We start from the raw sequence: 16,480 nt of genomic DNA on the forward strand, positions 1-16,480 counted from the left end.
CGTGCGCGCCCGTACATGGTATTTTGTGGAAGAGCCACACTCAAGGGGCCAAAGAGCCGCATGTGGCTCACGAGCCGCAGTTTGCCGACCACTGAGCTAGGGCTCAATTCTATTTCTTGAAAGGGGCTTCCAGATTATAAAAATTTTTAGCCCCACAAAAACTGCATTGTTCCTGGTAACTGACATAGTAGAATGGAGGACTCCAAAACCTTGGTGTGAGGATGAGGGGAGAAAGCCAACAAAAAGCAAGACTTCTGGGGAGGCTCAGTAATTAGAAGCATTGGCTTCCTTGTGGGTCCTGGTTCTCTGGGTGAGCCTAAAGTGGATTGGTTGGAAATCTGGGAAGCAGATTCTTTTCCTTAACATGGGAACAAATTGCTGTTGTCCCTCCCCATCAGAGGACTGGGTTCATTCTCTATAGAGAGGCTAATGAGGAGAGGCTTTGGACTTTGGCAAATTAATAATGCTAGGCATAGTTGAGAGTGAAAGTAAGATTTTACATTAAAAAAAGTAGGATTAAGTAGAAATGTATGTACTGAATGAATAGTGACTCTCACCCCACCACTACTGCGGATAGGCAGGAGATTGGAGGTGTCTTCTCTGGAGTAAAGAACTTAAGAGAAAGATCTACAAATTCACTGTTGGTCCCCCAATGAAAAAGCAAGCTGCCTTGTCATCTTACAGTGAAGAATACCAGTTGTTCTTATTACCAAACTAGAGGCCTGGTGCATGGATTCATGCACTGGTGGGGTCCCTCAGCCTGGCCTGTGCCCTCTCGCAATCTGGGACCCCTCGGGGGATGTAGTAGCTTAACCTGGCCCCACTGCGCCTGCCTCCATCACAGCTTGGTAGTGCTGCTGTGGAGGCGGGAGAGGCTCGTGCCACTGTAGCTGGGCTTGCCAGCCGTGAGCCCGGCGTCCGGCGCTCGGCAGTCAGCTGAGCAGCACTCCCGCTGTGGGAGCACACTGACCATCAGGGAGTAGCTCCTGCATTGAGCGTCTGCCCCCTGGTGGTTGTGAGGGTCATAGTGACCGGTCGACTTGTCGTTCGGTCACTTAGGCTTTTATATATATAGACTAGAGGCCCGGTGTATTCGTGCACTAGTGAGGTCCCTCGGCGTGGCCTGTGAGGATTGGGCCGAAACCAGTAGTCCAACACCGCCTGCTGCTCCTGCCTGCCGTGGGCTCACGCCCAGTCAGTCCCGATCGGGAGAGGCTCACTCCGCCACAGCAGCGCTCGCCAGCTGTGAGCCCTGTGTCTGGCACCCGTCAGTCAGCTGAGTGGCGCTCCTGCTGTGGGAGCACAGTGACCACCAGGGGTCAGCTCCTGCGTTGAGCATCTGCCCACTGGTGGTTAGTGCGCGTCAAAGCGACGGGTTGACGAGTCATTCGGTCGCTTAGGCTTTTATATATATAGATAGAGATCTTAGTCAGTTTTTGAATACCTTGTTCTTAAATATAAAGGGACAGTCAAGGATCACTAAATGTATGTTCATAAACACCAGTTTTTCAAGAGACTAGTCCAGGGGTCCTCAAACTTTTTAAACAGGGGGCCAGTTCACTGTCCTTCAGACCGTTGGAGGGCCGGACTATAGTTTAAAAAAAAACTAAGAACAAATTCCTATGCACACTGCACATATCTTATTTTGAAGTAAAAAAACAAAACGGGAACAAATATAATATTTGTATTTGCATGTGGCCTGCGGGCGGTAGTTTGAGGACCCCTGGACTAGTCTATGTAGTTCTGAGAACTTAAGATCACTGTACATGAACCATTGCTTTTAATTTCCTTGGAGCCATGATTTTCTGCTGTTACTTTTGCCTGTTGTTCTGGTGGCACACTGAGTACGGGAAAAACAACCAGCATAATTTATGCTATCATGAGCCTAGATCCGTGGTCGGCAAACTGTGGCTCGCGAGCCACATGCGGCTTTTTGGCCCCTTGAGTGTGGCTCTTCCACAAAATACCACGTGCGGGCGTGCACGTACAGTGCGATTGAAACTTCGTGGCCCATGCGCAGAAGTCGGTATTTTGTGGAAGAACCACACTCAAGGGGCCAAAGAGCCGCATGTGGCTCGCGAGCCGCGGTTTGCTGAGCCCCAGTTTGCCGACCACTAGCCTAGATCATTAAATGTCACAGGATTCACAAAACAAAATTAATGAGTGCATCTGTCTAGACCAGGGGTGGGCAAACTTTTTGACTCGAAGGCCACAATGGGTTCTTAAACTGGACCGGAGGGCCGGAACAAAAGCATGGATGGAGTGTTTGTGTGAACTAATATAAATTCAAAGTAAACATCATTACATAAAAGGGTACGGTCTCTTTTTTTTTTTTTTAGTTTTATTCATTTCAAACGGGCCGGATCCGGCCCACGGGCCGTAGTTTGCCCACGGCTGGTCTAGACTCTATTAATCATGGTTTATTGATTGTTCTGGAATATGTAGGCAAATTAATGGGAGATAAAAGGACCCATTTTGCTTTTATTTCTGTAGTTTGATTTGTTAGTATGATATTTAAAAATCTTTTTAAAAAAGATTAAAACATGTTTCTGCTCCCTCGCCCAGTGATAAATGCTGCTCATTCTTTCTACAATGGAACAACAACTCTACCAATATCAGATGAAGATAGAACTCCACGAAAAAGAATCAGCAAAACGTTAAATATGACAACAAGTCCTGAGGAGAAAAGAAAAATCATTGGGGATACTTTTGTTAAGGTACCTTTTTAATATCCTCAATGTGTAGTGTTTTCAAGGTGAATTTTAGTATTTGTTTTTTCTTGCCATTATATCAAATAACCAAATTTGCTAATTCTTATTTTATTTTTGGATAAGAGTTTTACTGTATATTACTACTATATAGACCAATAGTATAAATTGTTTTATATTTTAAAAACATGTATACTTACGTTTTGCTATTGATTTGATTTAACTATTTTAAGAATAGGTATTTTCAATTGATATTAGACTTTCAGTATTTCAGTGACTGGTTTTTAGCTTTTGAATAGGGGGAATGTTTGCATACCTTTTTGAATCATGTTAAAGCATGTTCTTTAAAGAACATATGTTGTTAAAGGAGTTTATTTTAGGAGTTGGTAGATTTCATCCTGTCAGTATTGCCCAAGGACTTTGAGAAATTTAGCTGAAAGTATAAAATTTTGCTGTCTTTTTAAGAGTCATCTTTTAAAAGGCTTTTTTACTCCTGTTGGTTATAGATTGCCAATGAAGTAATTGGAGAAATGAACCTGAAACCTGAGGAGGTTTTCCTTGCCCAAGGTACTTTACGGCCTGATCTAATTGAAAGTGCATCCCTTGTTGCAAGTGGCAAAGCTGAACTCATCAAGACCCATCACAATGACACAGAGCTTATCAGAAAGTTGAGAGAAGAGGTAGGTAAAAACTTATGCAAACTTTCCCATAAAGCCTCTTTCCTCCCCCCTTAACCATTTTTAAGTGTACAGTTCAGTAGTGTTAGGTGTATTTGCATTGTTGTGAAACAGATTTCTATAATTTTTCATGTTGCAAAACTGAAATGCTCTATACCTATTGAACAATAGTTACTGTTTTCTCCTTCTCCCTAAGCCAGTGATGGCGAACCTTTGGAGCTCGGCGTGTCAACATTTTGAAAAACCCTAACTTAACTCTGGTGCCGTGTCACATATAGAAATTTTTTGATATTTGCAACTATAGTATCAAAAAGATTTATATTTTTGATATTTATTTTATATATTTAAATGCCATTTAACAAAGAAAAATCAACCAAAAAAATGAGTTCGCGTGTCACCTCTGACACGCATGTCATAGGTTCGCCATCACTGCCCTAACCCCTGATAACCACCATTCTACTTTGTTTCAGTGAATTTCACTACTTCAGATAGCTTATATAAGTAAAATCATTTTGTGACTAGCTTATTTCACTTACCATAGGTCCTCAAGGTTAATCCATGTTAAGATGTCCTTTTTAAGGCTGAGTAATATTCTGTTGTATGTATATACACATTTTGTTTATCCATCGATCTGTCAGTGGACATTTTGGTTACTTCCACTTTTGGCTATTGTAAATTATACTATGAATCTGGGTTTGCACATATCTCTTGTAGACCCTGCTTTCAGTTCTTTTGGATATATACCAAGAAGTGGGATTGCTAGATCATATAGTTGTGTTTTTTTTTTTTAAATGTTTCGTTAATATTTTTGGGGGAAAAAAAAAAGAGGGAGGGAGAGGGGGTGGGGGAGAGAGAGAGAGAGAAACATTGATCGGCTGCGCTCCTACATGCTCCCAAGTGGGGATCGAGCTTGCAACCTAGGCATGTGCCCTGACTGGGAATCAAACTGGTGAACTCTTGGTGCATGGGACATTGGTCAACCAACTGAGCCACTCTTGTCTGGGCAAGATCATGTAGTTCTATTTTTAATATTTTGAGGTTTCCTTCATGTTTTCATAGTGGTTACACCATCTTACATTCCCATTAACAATGCCAAGAGTTCTAATTTCTCTACACCTTGCCAACACTTGTTATTTTCTGTTGTTTTGATAGTAGCTATCATAAGGCTGTGAATTATGTCTCTTTATTTTGTGCATCTTAGTGTGTAGTGGTAATGCATTGTAGTTTTGTTTTGTATTTCCCTAATAGCTAATGATGCTAAATACCTTTTCGTGTGCTTATTGGCTATTTGTATATCTTCTTTGGAGAAATATCAATTCAGATATTTTACCCCTTTTTAAATTGGTTTGTTTATCTTTTCATTGAATTGTAAGTATTCCTTATATATTCTAGTTACAAGTCTTTTGTAAGATACATGATTTACCTTCTGAGTTGTCTTTTCACTTTCTTGATGGCATCATTTGGAGAGTTTTATTTTGAAACACTAGTATATATTTAATTTGCCTTGTATTCTAACAAAAACTATATCAGAGATAGGGGAAGGTTTGCTTTGATTTATTTATATTTAAAAGGTTTATATTTAAAATGTGTTTCAAAGAGAAATAAGATCACTGAAATGTTTATCTAATGCCTATAAGCCTACAGGAGGAAACGAAGTTTTAAAAACTGATTTTTAAATCTGAGGTAAAAGGCAATAGGGAAAGCCAATAATTTATTACCCTTTGTTTCCATGTGATTTTGGTTACTAATTTGTACTAATTGTTTTTTCCCCCTTATATAGGGAAAAGTAATAGAACCTCTGAAAGATTTTCATAAAGATGAAGTGAGAGTTTTAGGCAGAGAACTCGGACTTCCAGAAGAGTTAGTTTCCAGGCATCCATTTCCAGGTAAAATTAAAATTGAATTATTTGATTTGTTCTTAGACCTTCGTGTTGAAGAAAAATCAATTCAGACAATTTTGAAAGAATTTGTTATCACAAGGAAAATGTAACTTGAGAGAAAGAAAAAGGTGTGTAGGGAATAAACATTTTTTTAGTGTCTAGTGTATATACTTCATTTCATTAAGTAGTTATTTTCCATTGTATTTATATTTAAATATACCATACCAAAATTATATGATGACATATCATTTTGCCATCAGATGAGAAAACCAAGGCATCGAAATATTTTAATAACATTGCCACACAATTATCGGTGTCAGAGCTGGGATTTTGTATATTCTTTCTATGATACCATGATGGAAGACAGGGTTAAAACTTGGTTCTCTGAAATCCTTTTGCCATGGGTCATTTATCTGAATGGCTGAACCACTTCTTTGCACAGGCCATATGTAACTAATTTATGAGCAAATAAAAAATAGTCAGATGAAATAGTTATTTTGTCATATAGAAAAACAGAGGTGATATTTGTTTAAAGTTGGGATTGAGAATCTTGTTTTTTAAATGAGTTCTTGAATTTGGGCAAGATTTGTACTTCAGTATTTGGTGATAAGTTGAGAAAATGGTTTAATGAAATTTAAAAAAAGTAATAGTTCACATTTCTTGAGTGCTGGTATGTGCTAGGCATTTTGCTGCATATTTTACAAATACTGTCTTATTTGATCCTCACAATAGAAACTATTTGCAATGGTGATATATCAACTATATAAAAAATAATAAATTTTCCAGTCAGTAAAACTGGAAAAAAAACCTTGAAGTGGCACAGCACATGGATATTAATTTTTGGAAGGGTTTTATATTTTGGGAGTAGTGACATTTTTATATTAAAATTTCAAAATAATTTTTAAATTATTACTCTTCACTTTAGGTCCTGGTCTGGCAATTAGAGTAATATGTGCTGAAGAACCTTACATTTGTAAGGACTTTCCTGAAACCAACAACATTTTGAAAATAGTAGCTGATTTCTCTGCAAGTGTTAAAAAGGTAATTATGTTGGATTTATACTAGTATATTACTAGAGGCCCAGTGCACGAAAATCTTGCACTTGGCAGAGGGGAGGCGGGGGGTCCCTCAGCCCGGCCTGTGCCCTCTCATAGTCCGGGAGCCCTCGGGGGATGTCTGACTGCTGAGGAGGCAGGAGAGGCTCCCGCCACCACCGCTGCACTCGCCAGCAATGAGCCCAGCTTCTGGCTGAGCGGCGCTCCCCTGTGGGGCGCACTGACCACCAGAGGCAGCTCCTGCATTGAGTGTCTGCCCCCTGGTGGTCAGTGAGCCTCATAGCAACCGGTCGTTCCGCCGTTCGGTCGATTTGCATATTAGGGTTTTATATAGATAGATATAGATAGATGTCTCCTTTTTCCCCCATCCACCCCTCCCTGGCTACTCCCACCCCCAAGGACAAGCCCCCACCACTCCAGGGTCCATGTCCATTGGTTATGCTAACATGCATGCATACAAGTCCTTTGGTTGATCTCTTCCCTCTGAGGTTTGATGGTCCGTTCGGTATTTCTTTGTTTCTGGATCTATTTTTGTTCAGTTTATGTTCTTCATTATATTCCATAAATGAGTGAGATCATGTGATATTTATCTTTCTCCGACTGGCTTATTTCGCTTAGCATAATGCTCTTCAGGTCCATCCATGCTGTTGCAATGGTAGGAGTTCCCTCCATTTTATAGCAGCGTAGTATTCCATTGTGTAGATGTACCACAGTTTTTCATCCACTCATCTGCTGATGGGCACTTAGGCTGTTTCCAAATCTTAGCTATTATAAATTGTGCTGCTATGAACACAGGGGTGCATATATCCTTTCTGATTGGTGTTTCTAGTTTCTTGGGATATATTCCTAGAAGTGGGATTACTGGGTTGAATAGGAGTTCCATTTTTAACTTTTTGAGGAAACCACTGTTGTCCACAGTGGCTGCACCAGTCTGCATTCCCACCAGCAGTGCATGAGGGTTCCTTTTTCTCCGCATCCTCGCCAGCACTTGTCATTTGTTGATTTGTTGATGATAGCCATTCTGACAGGTGTGAGATGGTACCTCATTGTTGTTTTGATTTTTGCATCTCTTGGATGATTAGTGACTTTGAGCATATTTTCATGTGTCTTTTGACCTTCCATATGTCCTCTTCCAAAAAGTACTATTTAGGTCCTTTGCCCATTTTTTGATTGGATTGTTTATCTTCCTTTTGTTAAGTTGTATGAGTTCCCTGTAAATGTTGGAGATTAAATCCTTATTGGAGATAACATTGGCAAATATGTTCTCCCATGCAGTGGGCTTTCTTGTTGTTTCGTTGGTTTCTTTTGCTGTGCAGAAGCTTTTTATTTTGATGTAGTTCCATTTGTTTATTTTCTGAAAAGGTGTTTTAGAATACTCTATATCTATTAAAAGAAAACAAGGGGGATTATTTCAGGTCCAGATTGAGGATGAATGGAAAAGTCTTCCAGTCCATCTGTAGTTTTGGTGCCTAAATTCATAACCTGTGTTGTCTGAAAACCTGCAAGCTGAGAAGTTAATTCTTATTTAAAGTGGACCTTGGTTGGTAGTGCTTTCAAGTGTCAGGCAAGAAGCAATGTAAATTAATTTACTCTTTGGAATATCTTCAAGCAGGCCTCAAAGAATTCCCATAGATACAGTTCTAGCAAATATGAGCTTACAATAAAAAAAATTACAAAATATTTATAGAAAAAGGGCTCCATGAATGAGAGCTAGTGGAAACTATCAGAAAACCCTCAAATGCTTCAAATACTGGGATTAGCAGATAGATAATATAAAGGACATAAAATTAAGAGAAGCAGTAGATAATAAGAATAAGGTATATGATAAGTGTATAAAAAATGACTGGGCAGTTTTTAAAAAATTAAATTGTAGAAATGAAAATAATAGCTGAAATTAAACAGCTTTAGAAAGATGTTAAGAAATTATCCAGAAATCAGAACAATGGATAGAAGTTAAGATAGAATGAAAAGGTCATCTTTAACATATTTTCAGAAGGAGGTAATAGACAAAAGTATTTGAATTTCTCCACACTGGTTGAAACTATTTGAAACCATGCCTCAGATTCAGGAGAACGTAACACATTGCTATCGGAATAAATGAAAAGAATTTGATACCGAGTTGGCATACCTAGCAAAACTGCATTCTGCCAAAGACAAAGCAGCTGCAGAGGAAAGGTTGTTTTACTCCACAAAGGAAAGACTAGTATACAGAAAGCAGTAGTAAAAGCAAGAAGACTTCAAAGTTCCAAGAGAAAATAATGGTGAACAATAGTGAACAGATACACTGTCTGCTAAAAGTAGGGCAAAATAGAGACATTTTCAGATAAACACAGTTTACTACCAACAGTGCAGTATACACACCCCTTGGCTGTGTATTAGAATCATCTGGGGTGGCTTTTTTTTTTAGTATGTTTTTATTAATTTTAGAGAGAAATATGGACTGGTTGCCTCCTGCTACATGTCCCCCTACTGGGGATCCAGCTGGAAACCTGGGAATGTGCCTTGACCTGGAATCAAATCCTATTGACCTTTTGTTGCATGGAACAACACTTAATCAACTGAGCCACACTGGCCAGGGTTGGGGGAGCTTTTGAAGTATACTATGCTTGGACCCCTTCTTCCTTGAATTTCTTATTTAATCCAAGATAGAACCTGATTATACCAAGTAATTTGAGTGTACAGTGAGGCTTGAGAACCACTGTTATTTTATCATTTTATTTTTTGAGAACCACTGTTTTAAAGGGCTGACTTTAGGAGAAGCAAAAGGATCTCAGAAGAAAGGTCTGATATGCAAGAAAAAAATGGTAAACAAAAGAAAATAAAAAATGGTAAAGAAAATGGTAAACAAAGAAAAGAAAATGGTAACATTCAAGCAAACATGGAATATATAATAAAAGTAATGATCTATAATTATTGGTGTTTATTTTTAAAATATTACAATAATATGTAGTTAAAATAACATGTAAACCCACAAGGGGATTGATTGGAGTTAAAGCATTTAAATATGCTTGCATTGTTTGCCAAGTGGTTAGAGAGATTCTCTTGTTAAATATGCATGATAACATTTAAGGGGAACTCTAAAAGAATAAAAACAGGGTTAGGATTTATACTGCATAGTACACACAAATCAAAGAGAGATGCCCAATAGGATCTATTGCTATAAAGCAGTAAATGTAGATATCTAAGATAGTAATAGATCCCAAAAGAGTGAGTACCTTATTTCTTGAAACCTTAAGAAATATCTGTGTGTGTTTTTTTTCCAGCCGCATACGCTATTACAAAGAGTCAAAGCCTGCACAACAGAAGAGGACCAGGAGAAACTGATGCAAATTACAAGTCTGCATTCACTGAATGCCTTTCTGCTGCCAATTAAAACTGTAGGTGTGCAGGTGAGTTGTGTGAATCCATTGCCCTGTGACATAACTTTCTGCAGATGTTCTTTTCATTATTGTTCAAATAGGAATGATTTAGGGAAATGAAATATGAAAATATGTAAAAAGGTAATGTTTTATATAATATTTATGGAGTGAACAAGATTATAGGAACTCAATATTCAGGCTGAGATCTTGTAGTTTTGGAACATCTGTCATCTCTAACCAAAAGTAAAAATTCAAAGAATGACTTGCTTTAGGGTTTGCTTGCTTGCTTCTGCCTTGAAGGATAGTTACCAAGAGGTCATGTTCTCATTTATCCTTCTTGGTATGAAATGTACTATTGCTTTAGAAGTCTTTAATTGCAAGAAGGCCCCCTGATGAACGTTATCCACCACTTAGGTCTCATTCTCAACTTGTGTATTTCTTAAACTAGTGGTCTATTTCTTTTATGTCTTCTCTCTTAGCTTTGATAATGTACAAATGACATTTGTGTATTTATTGTTCTGTCTTTCCAATTGTAAAAGCATGTGAGGATCATATAGTTTTTACTTTTATAATGCTATTCGTATTCCTATATAATAAAAACCTAATATGCTAAGTGTCCGGTTGTCTGGTTGTCTGTTCAACCAATCAAAGTGTAATATGCTAATGATATGTGAAGGCTGCTCAACCGCTCGCTATGACATACACTGACCACCAGGGGGCAGACAGTCGACCGGTTGGCCAGTCGCTATGATGTGCACTGACCAGTAGGGGGAAGACGCTCCGACTGGTAGGTTAGCTTGCTGCTGGAGTCCAGCCAATCAGGACTGAGCAGACACACCCTGAAACTCCTGCGGTCCTTCCCCGGCTGGCCAACTTCCCACATCCCTCCCCAGCCCCAATTGTGCACCGGTGAGGTCCCTCAGCCTGGCCTGCGCCCTCTTGCAATCTGGGACCCCTCGGGGGATGTTGGAGAGCTGGGTTCAGCCTTACTGTGGAACGACTGGTTTCTATGATGCACACTGACTACCAGAGGGCAGACACTCAATGCAGGAGCTGCCCCATGGTGGTCAGTGCCAGGCTCACAGCTGGCGAGTGCAGCAGTGGTGGCGGGAGCCTCTCCCACCTCTGCATAGTGCTAAGAATGTCTGACTGATGGCTTAGGCCTGCTTCCCAGGGGGAGCAGGCTGAGGGACCCCGCCACCCCCCAAGTTTACGAATTTCGTGCACTGGGTCTCAAGTTAGATTATATTAAGTTCTCCTTTGTTTATATGCTCTTCAAGTGAAAAAGGAAGGTTTTTTTTTGTTAGAGTTTGTAGTAAAATGAAAACCAGAAAAGGTGTCAATAATTTAGCTTAGTGATATGATTGTCAGATATTGGGATAATGTGTTTATAATGGCCTTGTAGAATAGAATTATGTATGGAAGAAAATGAACTGTTTTAGAGATTATTCATGTAAAACTTAATAAATATACTCTTTTTCCTGAATTTGTTGGATGAGTGACTTTTTAAGAAATGAAGCTTATTTAGGTTCCACTAAATAAGCTTCCATCAAAATGAAAGTTCTTTTTTTGGTTAGATATTTAACTTTATTCTGGTCTCTTGGGCCTTTGGAGAGCCTTGGAAGCCCAGTAAAAGTCCTAATTCACGGTTAGTGTAGTAATGAAGTTTATTTTCTAAATCCCAAAGTAAACCATACTTGTGGAAAAAAAATCAAAATGCAGTACATTTAAAAGTAATTTTTCCTATTGTTGCTCTCCAGTTGTGTTGTATGTGTTCTTCCAGATACAGTTATTTTAACAAGACAATAAAGGGAATTACAGATGCACTTTTTTTAACTGAACATAATGAACTTTTCACGCCATTACAGATTATTCTTAACTGCTGGCTTGTATTCCATATATGGTTATATCATACTTTAATCATTCCTCTACATATGGGCATTTAAATTGCTTTCAGTATTTTAATGTTACAGGCATTTCAGCAAGTAATATTTTATTTCTTTAAGCAGTTGCTCATGTGCTTCTGTAAGCTCATTTCCTGTTTCCCGGGTTAAAAGCATGTACATTTATTTTATTACTAGAGGCCCGGTGCATGAAATTAGTGCACTTGCAGGGGGAGTCCCTCAGCCCAGCCTGCACCCTCTCGCAGTCGGGGGCTCTCGCAGTCCAGGACCCCTCGCTTCTTACTGCCTGCCTGCAGAGGAGGCAGGAGAGGCTCCCGCCATTGCTGCTGCGCTCGCCAGCTGTGAGCCTGGCTTTTGGCTAAGCGGTGCTCCCCTTGTGGGAGTGCACTGACCACCAGGGGCAGCTCCTGCATAGAGCATCTGCCCCCTGGTGGTCAGGGCACATCATAGCGACTGGTCGTTCCCCTGTTCGGTCAATTTGCATATTAGGGTTTTATTATATAGGGTATGATTTTTATCTTTTTAATATATATCTATATTTACAGACATATATTTTATTGATTTCAGAGAGGAAGGGAGAAGGAGAGATAGAAACATTAATGATGAGAATCATTGATCGGCTGCCTCCTGCATGCCCCCTACTGGGGATCGAGCTGCAATCTGGGCATATGCCTTTGACTAGAATCAAACCTGGGTCCCTTCAGTCCGCAGGCTGATGCTCTATCCACTGAGCCAAACCAGCTTGGGCAAAAGCATGTACATCTTAAACTTTAATAGATACTGTCAAATTAGCATTCACATAGGCTAAATTCTCATTTTTTTCAGTATACTGGTTATTAGGGTAGTTTAATGACGCTTTAAAAATTGCTCTTTAGTGTAATTTGATTTTTAAAAAAAGAAAATTACTTGGATTAAACAGGACAAAGAAAAGGGGAATTAATGTTATAACCAGTTTTATTCACTTGTTTTTTAGTAACTTTTTAAGCTCATTTTTATTTTTTATCTGACTTAAGAATCCTTTTTTCACCTAATCAACATGGGCAGATCTTGTCTTCCAAGTTAAGTGTGCTGGCTGCCCACATTTGGGCAGGTACTTAGAATGAGATCCCAATGGGCTTCTGGCATGTGTTGAATAAATTCTTAAAATTACCATGACACTTTATGTCTGAACTGATTTAGGTAGAATTTAATATGAGATTTAAATTTAGGATTTATTTATATCATTAGAGAAGTATCCATATAGCCTCTATATAATAAAAGGGTAATATGCAAATTGACTGAACAGCAGAACGACCGGTTGCTATCACACACACTGACCACCAGGGGGCAGACACTCAACGCAAGAGCTGCCCCCTGGTGGTCTGTGCACTCCCAGAGGGGGAGCACAGCTCAGCCAGAAGCCGGACTGATGGCTGGTGAGTGCAGCAACGGTGGTGGGAGTCTCTCTGGCCTTCATGGCAGCGCTAAGGATGTCCGACTGACGGCTCCCGGACTGCTAAAGGGCGCAGGCCCAGCTGAGGAATGTCCCCACTCCCCCAGTGCACAAATGTCATGCACCGGGCCTCTAATACTTTTATAAACAAGTTTCTTTTCAAAAAGGATTACTATTAATGGTGTCATCATGCATGAAATGTTTTCTGGTCCATTTTTTGACTTCAACAAAACCATTATTTTTTTTTATTGTCTAAAGTTTTACATATGTCTCCTTTTTCCCCGCTTGACCCTCCCCCCTCCAGTCAGCCATTCCCATCCTGGGCAAGCACCCACTGCCCCAGCCCCAGTGTCTTTTTCCATTGGTTTTGCTAATATGCATGCATACAAAGTCCTTTGGTTGCTCTCTAAACACCCCAACCCCACCCCCGGCCATTTGTCTCTGGATCTATTCTTGTTAATCAAATTATATTGATCATTATATCCCACATATGAGTGAGATCATGTGATATTTATTTTTCTCCGACTGGCTTAGCATAATGCTCTCCAGTTCCATCCATTCTGTTGCAAATGATAAAAGTTTCTTCTTTATAGTGGTGTAGTATTCCATTGAGTAGATGTACCATAGGTTTTTAATCCACTCACCTGCAAAACCATTAAAATTATTGAATGCATTTTTACTTTCAGGGTGATTGTCGTTCCTACAGTTATGTGTGTGGAATCTCCAGTAAAGATGAGCCTGACTGGGAATCACTTATTTTCCTGGCTAGGCTTATACCTCGCATGTGTCACAACATTAACAGGTTTGTTCTACAGTGGGAGCAGGGGATAAGGTGTAATGGAAGGATAAGTTGTTGTTGCTGTTTTTTAATATGTTTTTATTGATTCCTTTAGAGAGAGAGGAAGGGAGAGGGATAGAGAGATAAAAACATCAATGAGAGAGAAATATCGGTTGGCTGCTTCCTGCACTCCCCAAATTGGGGATCGAGCTCAAAATCTGGACACGTGTGCCCTGATGGAATCAAACTGGTGACCTCTTGGTTCATGGGTTGACCCTCAAACACTGAGCCACACCAACTGGGTAAGGTGTTTTTTTGAAGGACCAAAAGGCTCAAGTGTAGATACAGATATATCTACTTAGGTCACAATTGAGTAGATATTTAATATCTTGTGTTTTGTTTCTTCAACACAATGCATTTATCTGCTTTAAAAAAGGCAGTTTTAAGTCATGTCTTCCAAATTAGCAGCTTACACTACCTATTTTATGGTAACATGTTTTATTCCAAAGGATTGAAAAAAATATCTGAAGGCTGTAGAATTACAAGTTAGGGACTTAGTTAATTTAATAATAATCAGGAAATCAAAGAAAAGAAATAGGCATATGCCAGATATCATTAAAATAACTACATGTATAATTGATTTTCAATTTAGTTTTTCAGATTTATTTTTCCTTTAATTTGCACATTAATTTTTATGTTGGATATATCAATAGCTGAGTTATAATCTTTGTCTATTTTACAATACATTATCCTTTGTATAGTTCAATAATCTCAACTTGTTTGGTGCCAGATTGCTCATTAAGTATTCTTATTTCACAGTTGTTCACTCTTGTTTTTTTTTTTTTAATTTTTTAATGGGTATTGGGTGGTTAACAACCAAAAATAATTACTTGATGTTTTAGTTTATTCAAATTTGCTGCAGAAATTAGAAATCTTTCCATTGGTGGTTACCTAGCAGAGTGTGTATTGTTCTCCAACTGCCTGCTGTTGGGCCTTCCAGATAAGGAGTCACAGGGAAACCATGTTTTTTACTGGTGGGAATATGCCTATTAAAAGGTTTACTCCGATGAACCTAAGGCCCCCAAATAAGGAAGCACCTTTAATACACTGAAAAAGAGTGAATTTTAAAATAAATAATGGTAAGTTTGTAAATACCTATTTTTAATTTACTTATTATATAAGCAATTTTTATTGATTGAATTCGTCTACCAAGACATGGCAGCTCTGCAATTTGAGCCACAGAGCTTTAATTTTTGTTACTTGGAAATCAGTATGTGGAAGATGGGAAGGGCTAGCAAATAGCATATTCTCCTTCTGCATATCATGGTGCTTCTCTATTTGTTGTTGTTGTTGTTGTTAATCCTCACCTGAGGATATTTTTCCATTGATTTTTAGAGAGTGGAAGGGAGGTGGGAGAGACAGAGAGAAAAACACCGATGTGAGAGAGACACATCAACTGGTTGCCTCCCGCATGTGCTCCAACCTGGTCAGGGATGGACCTGCAGTAGAGGTATATGCCCTTGTCTGGAATCTAACCTGGGACCCTTCAGTTCATGGGCCAACGCTCTATCCACTGAACCAAACTGGCTAGGATTGTAATTAACTCTTTTGAATGGAGATAATTGTTTTGGTTAAAGTAATGGCTCATAATTCATCTTCTGAATAATGCTAATACTTAAACTTTAGAGGTCAAATGGAGTATTTCCTTTCCTAATTTTGACTCCCCTGCTCTTACTATGCAATTAGTACATTCTTACAGTTTTATCTCCCTCTATTTTTCTTTTGCCGAGGTTACTCACCCATGTTTAAACTTAGTCTCTGTCCTTTATATGCTGGTTTCTCTTCCTGTCTTTTCTTTCTTCTGTTTTTCTCTCTCCTTGCACAACCCTTCCTCTCCTACCCCCCATAAAAAATGTCTAACAAATAAGCAACAACAATAAACCTACTATATTTTAAAATATGAACCTAACAAGCCCTTAAAAGAAAGAGTCTTCGTAAGTTTTAGATTTTGCTAAGCTCCTTTTTAGGAATTAGAAATACATTTTAAAATTGTTTCCCATTTTTTGGTCTCTCTCTCTCTCTCTCCCCCCGGCCCCCATTGCCATTAGATGGAATCTTTGTAGAGAAAGCGACTGCTCCAGTTTGGCTGTTCTACCTATCCCTGCATATTTATTATCACTCTTGTTTGTAAGAAATTAGACCAAAAAAATCAAGTTGTGGCAATCTCTTGTCTACTTGCCTTTTCCTTTAAGGATTGTTTATGAGCTCTAGGAACTATGTTGCTAAATAGAAATATGTCTTTCTCTGGGACAAAACTTTTTTCCCTGCTACAGTATATTTTGGAGGAGGCAATGAAGTAGTTGGTGGTAGTGGTGGTTTTGATCTGTTACTGTTTTCTTCTGTGTGCTTTATTCCAAGTATATATATATATATATTTCTTTTGCTTTTGAGAGCTATTTTATTTATTTTTATTTCTTTTTTTAAATTAAGTCTTTATTGTTCAGATTATTACAAGGCAATGAAGTTGGTGGTAGTGGTGGTTTTGATCTGTTACTGTTTTCTTCTGTGTGCTTTATTCCAAGTATATATATATATATATTTCTTCTTTGCTTTTGAGAGCTATTTTATTTATTTTTATTTCTTTTTTTAAATTAAGTCTTTATTGTTCAGATTATTACATTGGTTCC

At 38.8% G+C, this 16,480-nt stretch overlaps 1 protein-coding gene across 1 annotated transcript in view; it reads left to right on the plus strand.

Annotated features, from left to right (window-relative positions):
- The window catches only part of GMPS (guanine monophosphate synthase), a 51,368-nt gene that overhangs the window by 29,142 nt on the left and 5,746 nt on the right, over positions 1-16,480 (plus strand). The window contains exons 8-13 of the mRNA XM_005874424.2: positions 2,566-2,717; positions 3,215-3,388; positions 5,166-5,271; positions 6,191-6,306; positions 9,584-9,709; positions 13,702-13,817. Coding sequence (XP_005874486.1) covers positions 2,566-2,717; positions 3,215-3,388; positions 5,166-5,271; positions 6,191-6,306; positions 9,584-9,709; positions 13,702-13,817 — 790 coding nt within the window. The remainder of the gene's footprint in view (positions 1-2,565; positions 2,718-3,214; positions 3,389-5,165; positions 5,272-6,190; positions 6,307-9,583; positions 9,710-13,701; positions 13,818-16,480) is intronic.

The sequence above is a fragment of the Myotis brandtii genome, unplaced genomic scaffold, assembly GCF_000412655.1.
Source record: "Myotis brandtii unplaced genomic scaffold, ASM41265v1 scaffold436, whole genome shotgun sequence".
Classification (NCBI taxonomy): domain Eukaryota; kingdom Metazoa; phylum Chordata; class Mammalia; order Chiroptera; family Vespertilionidae; genus Myotis; species Myotis brandtii.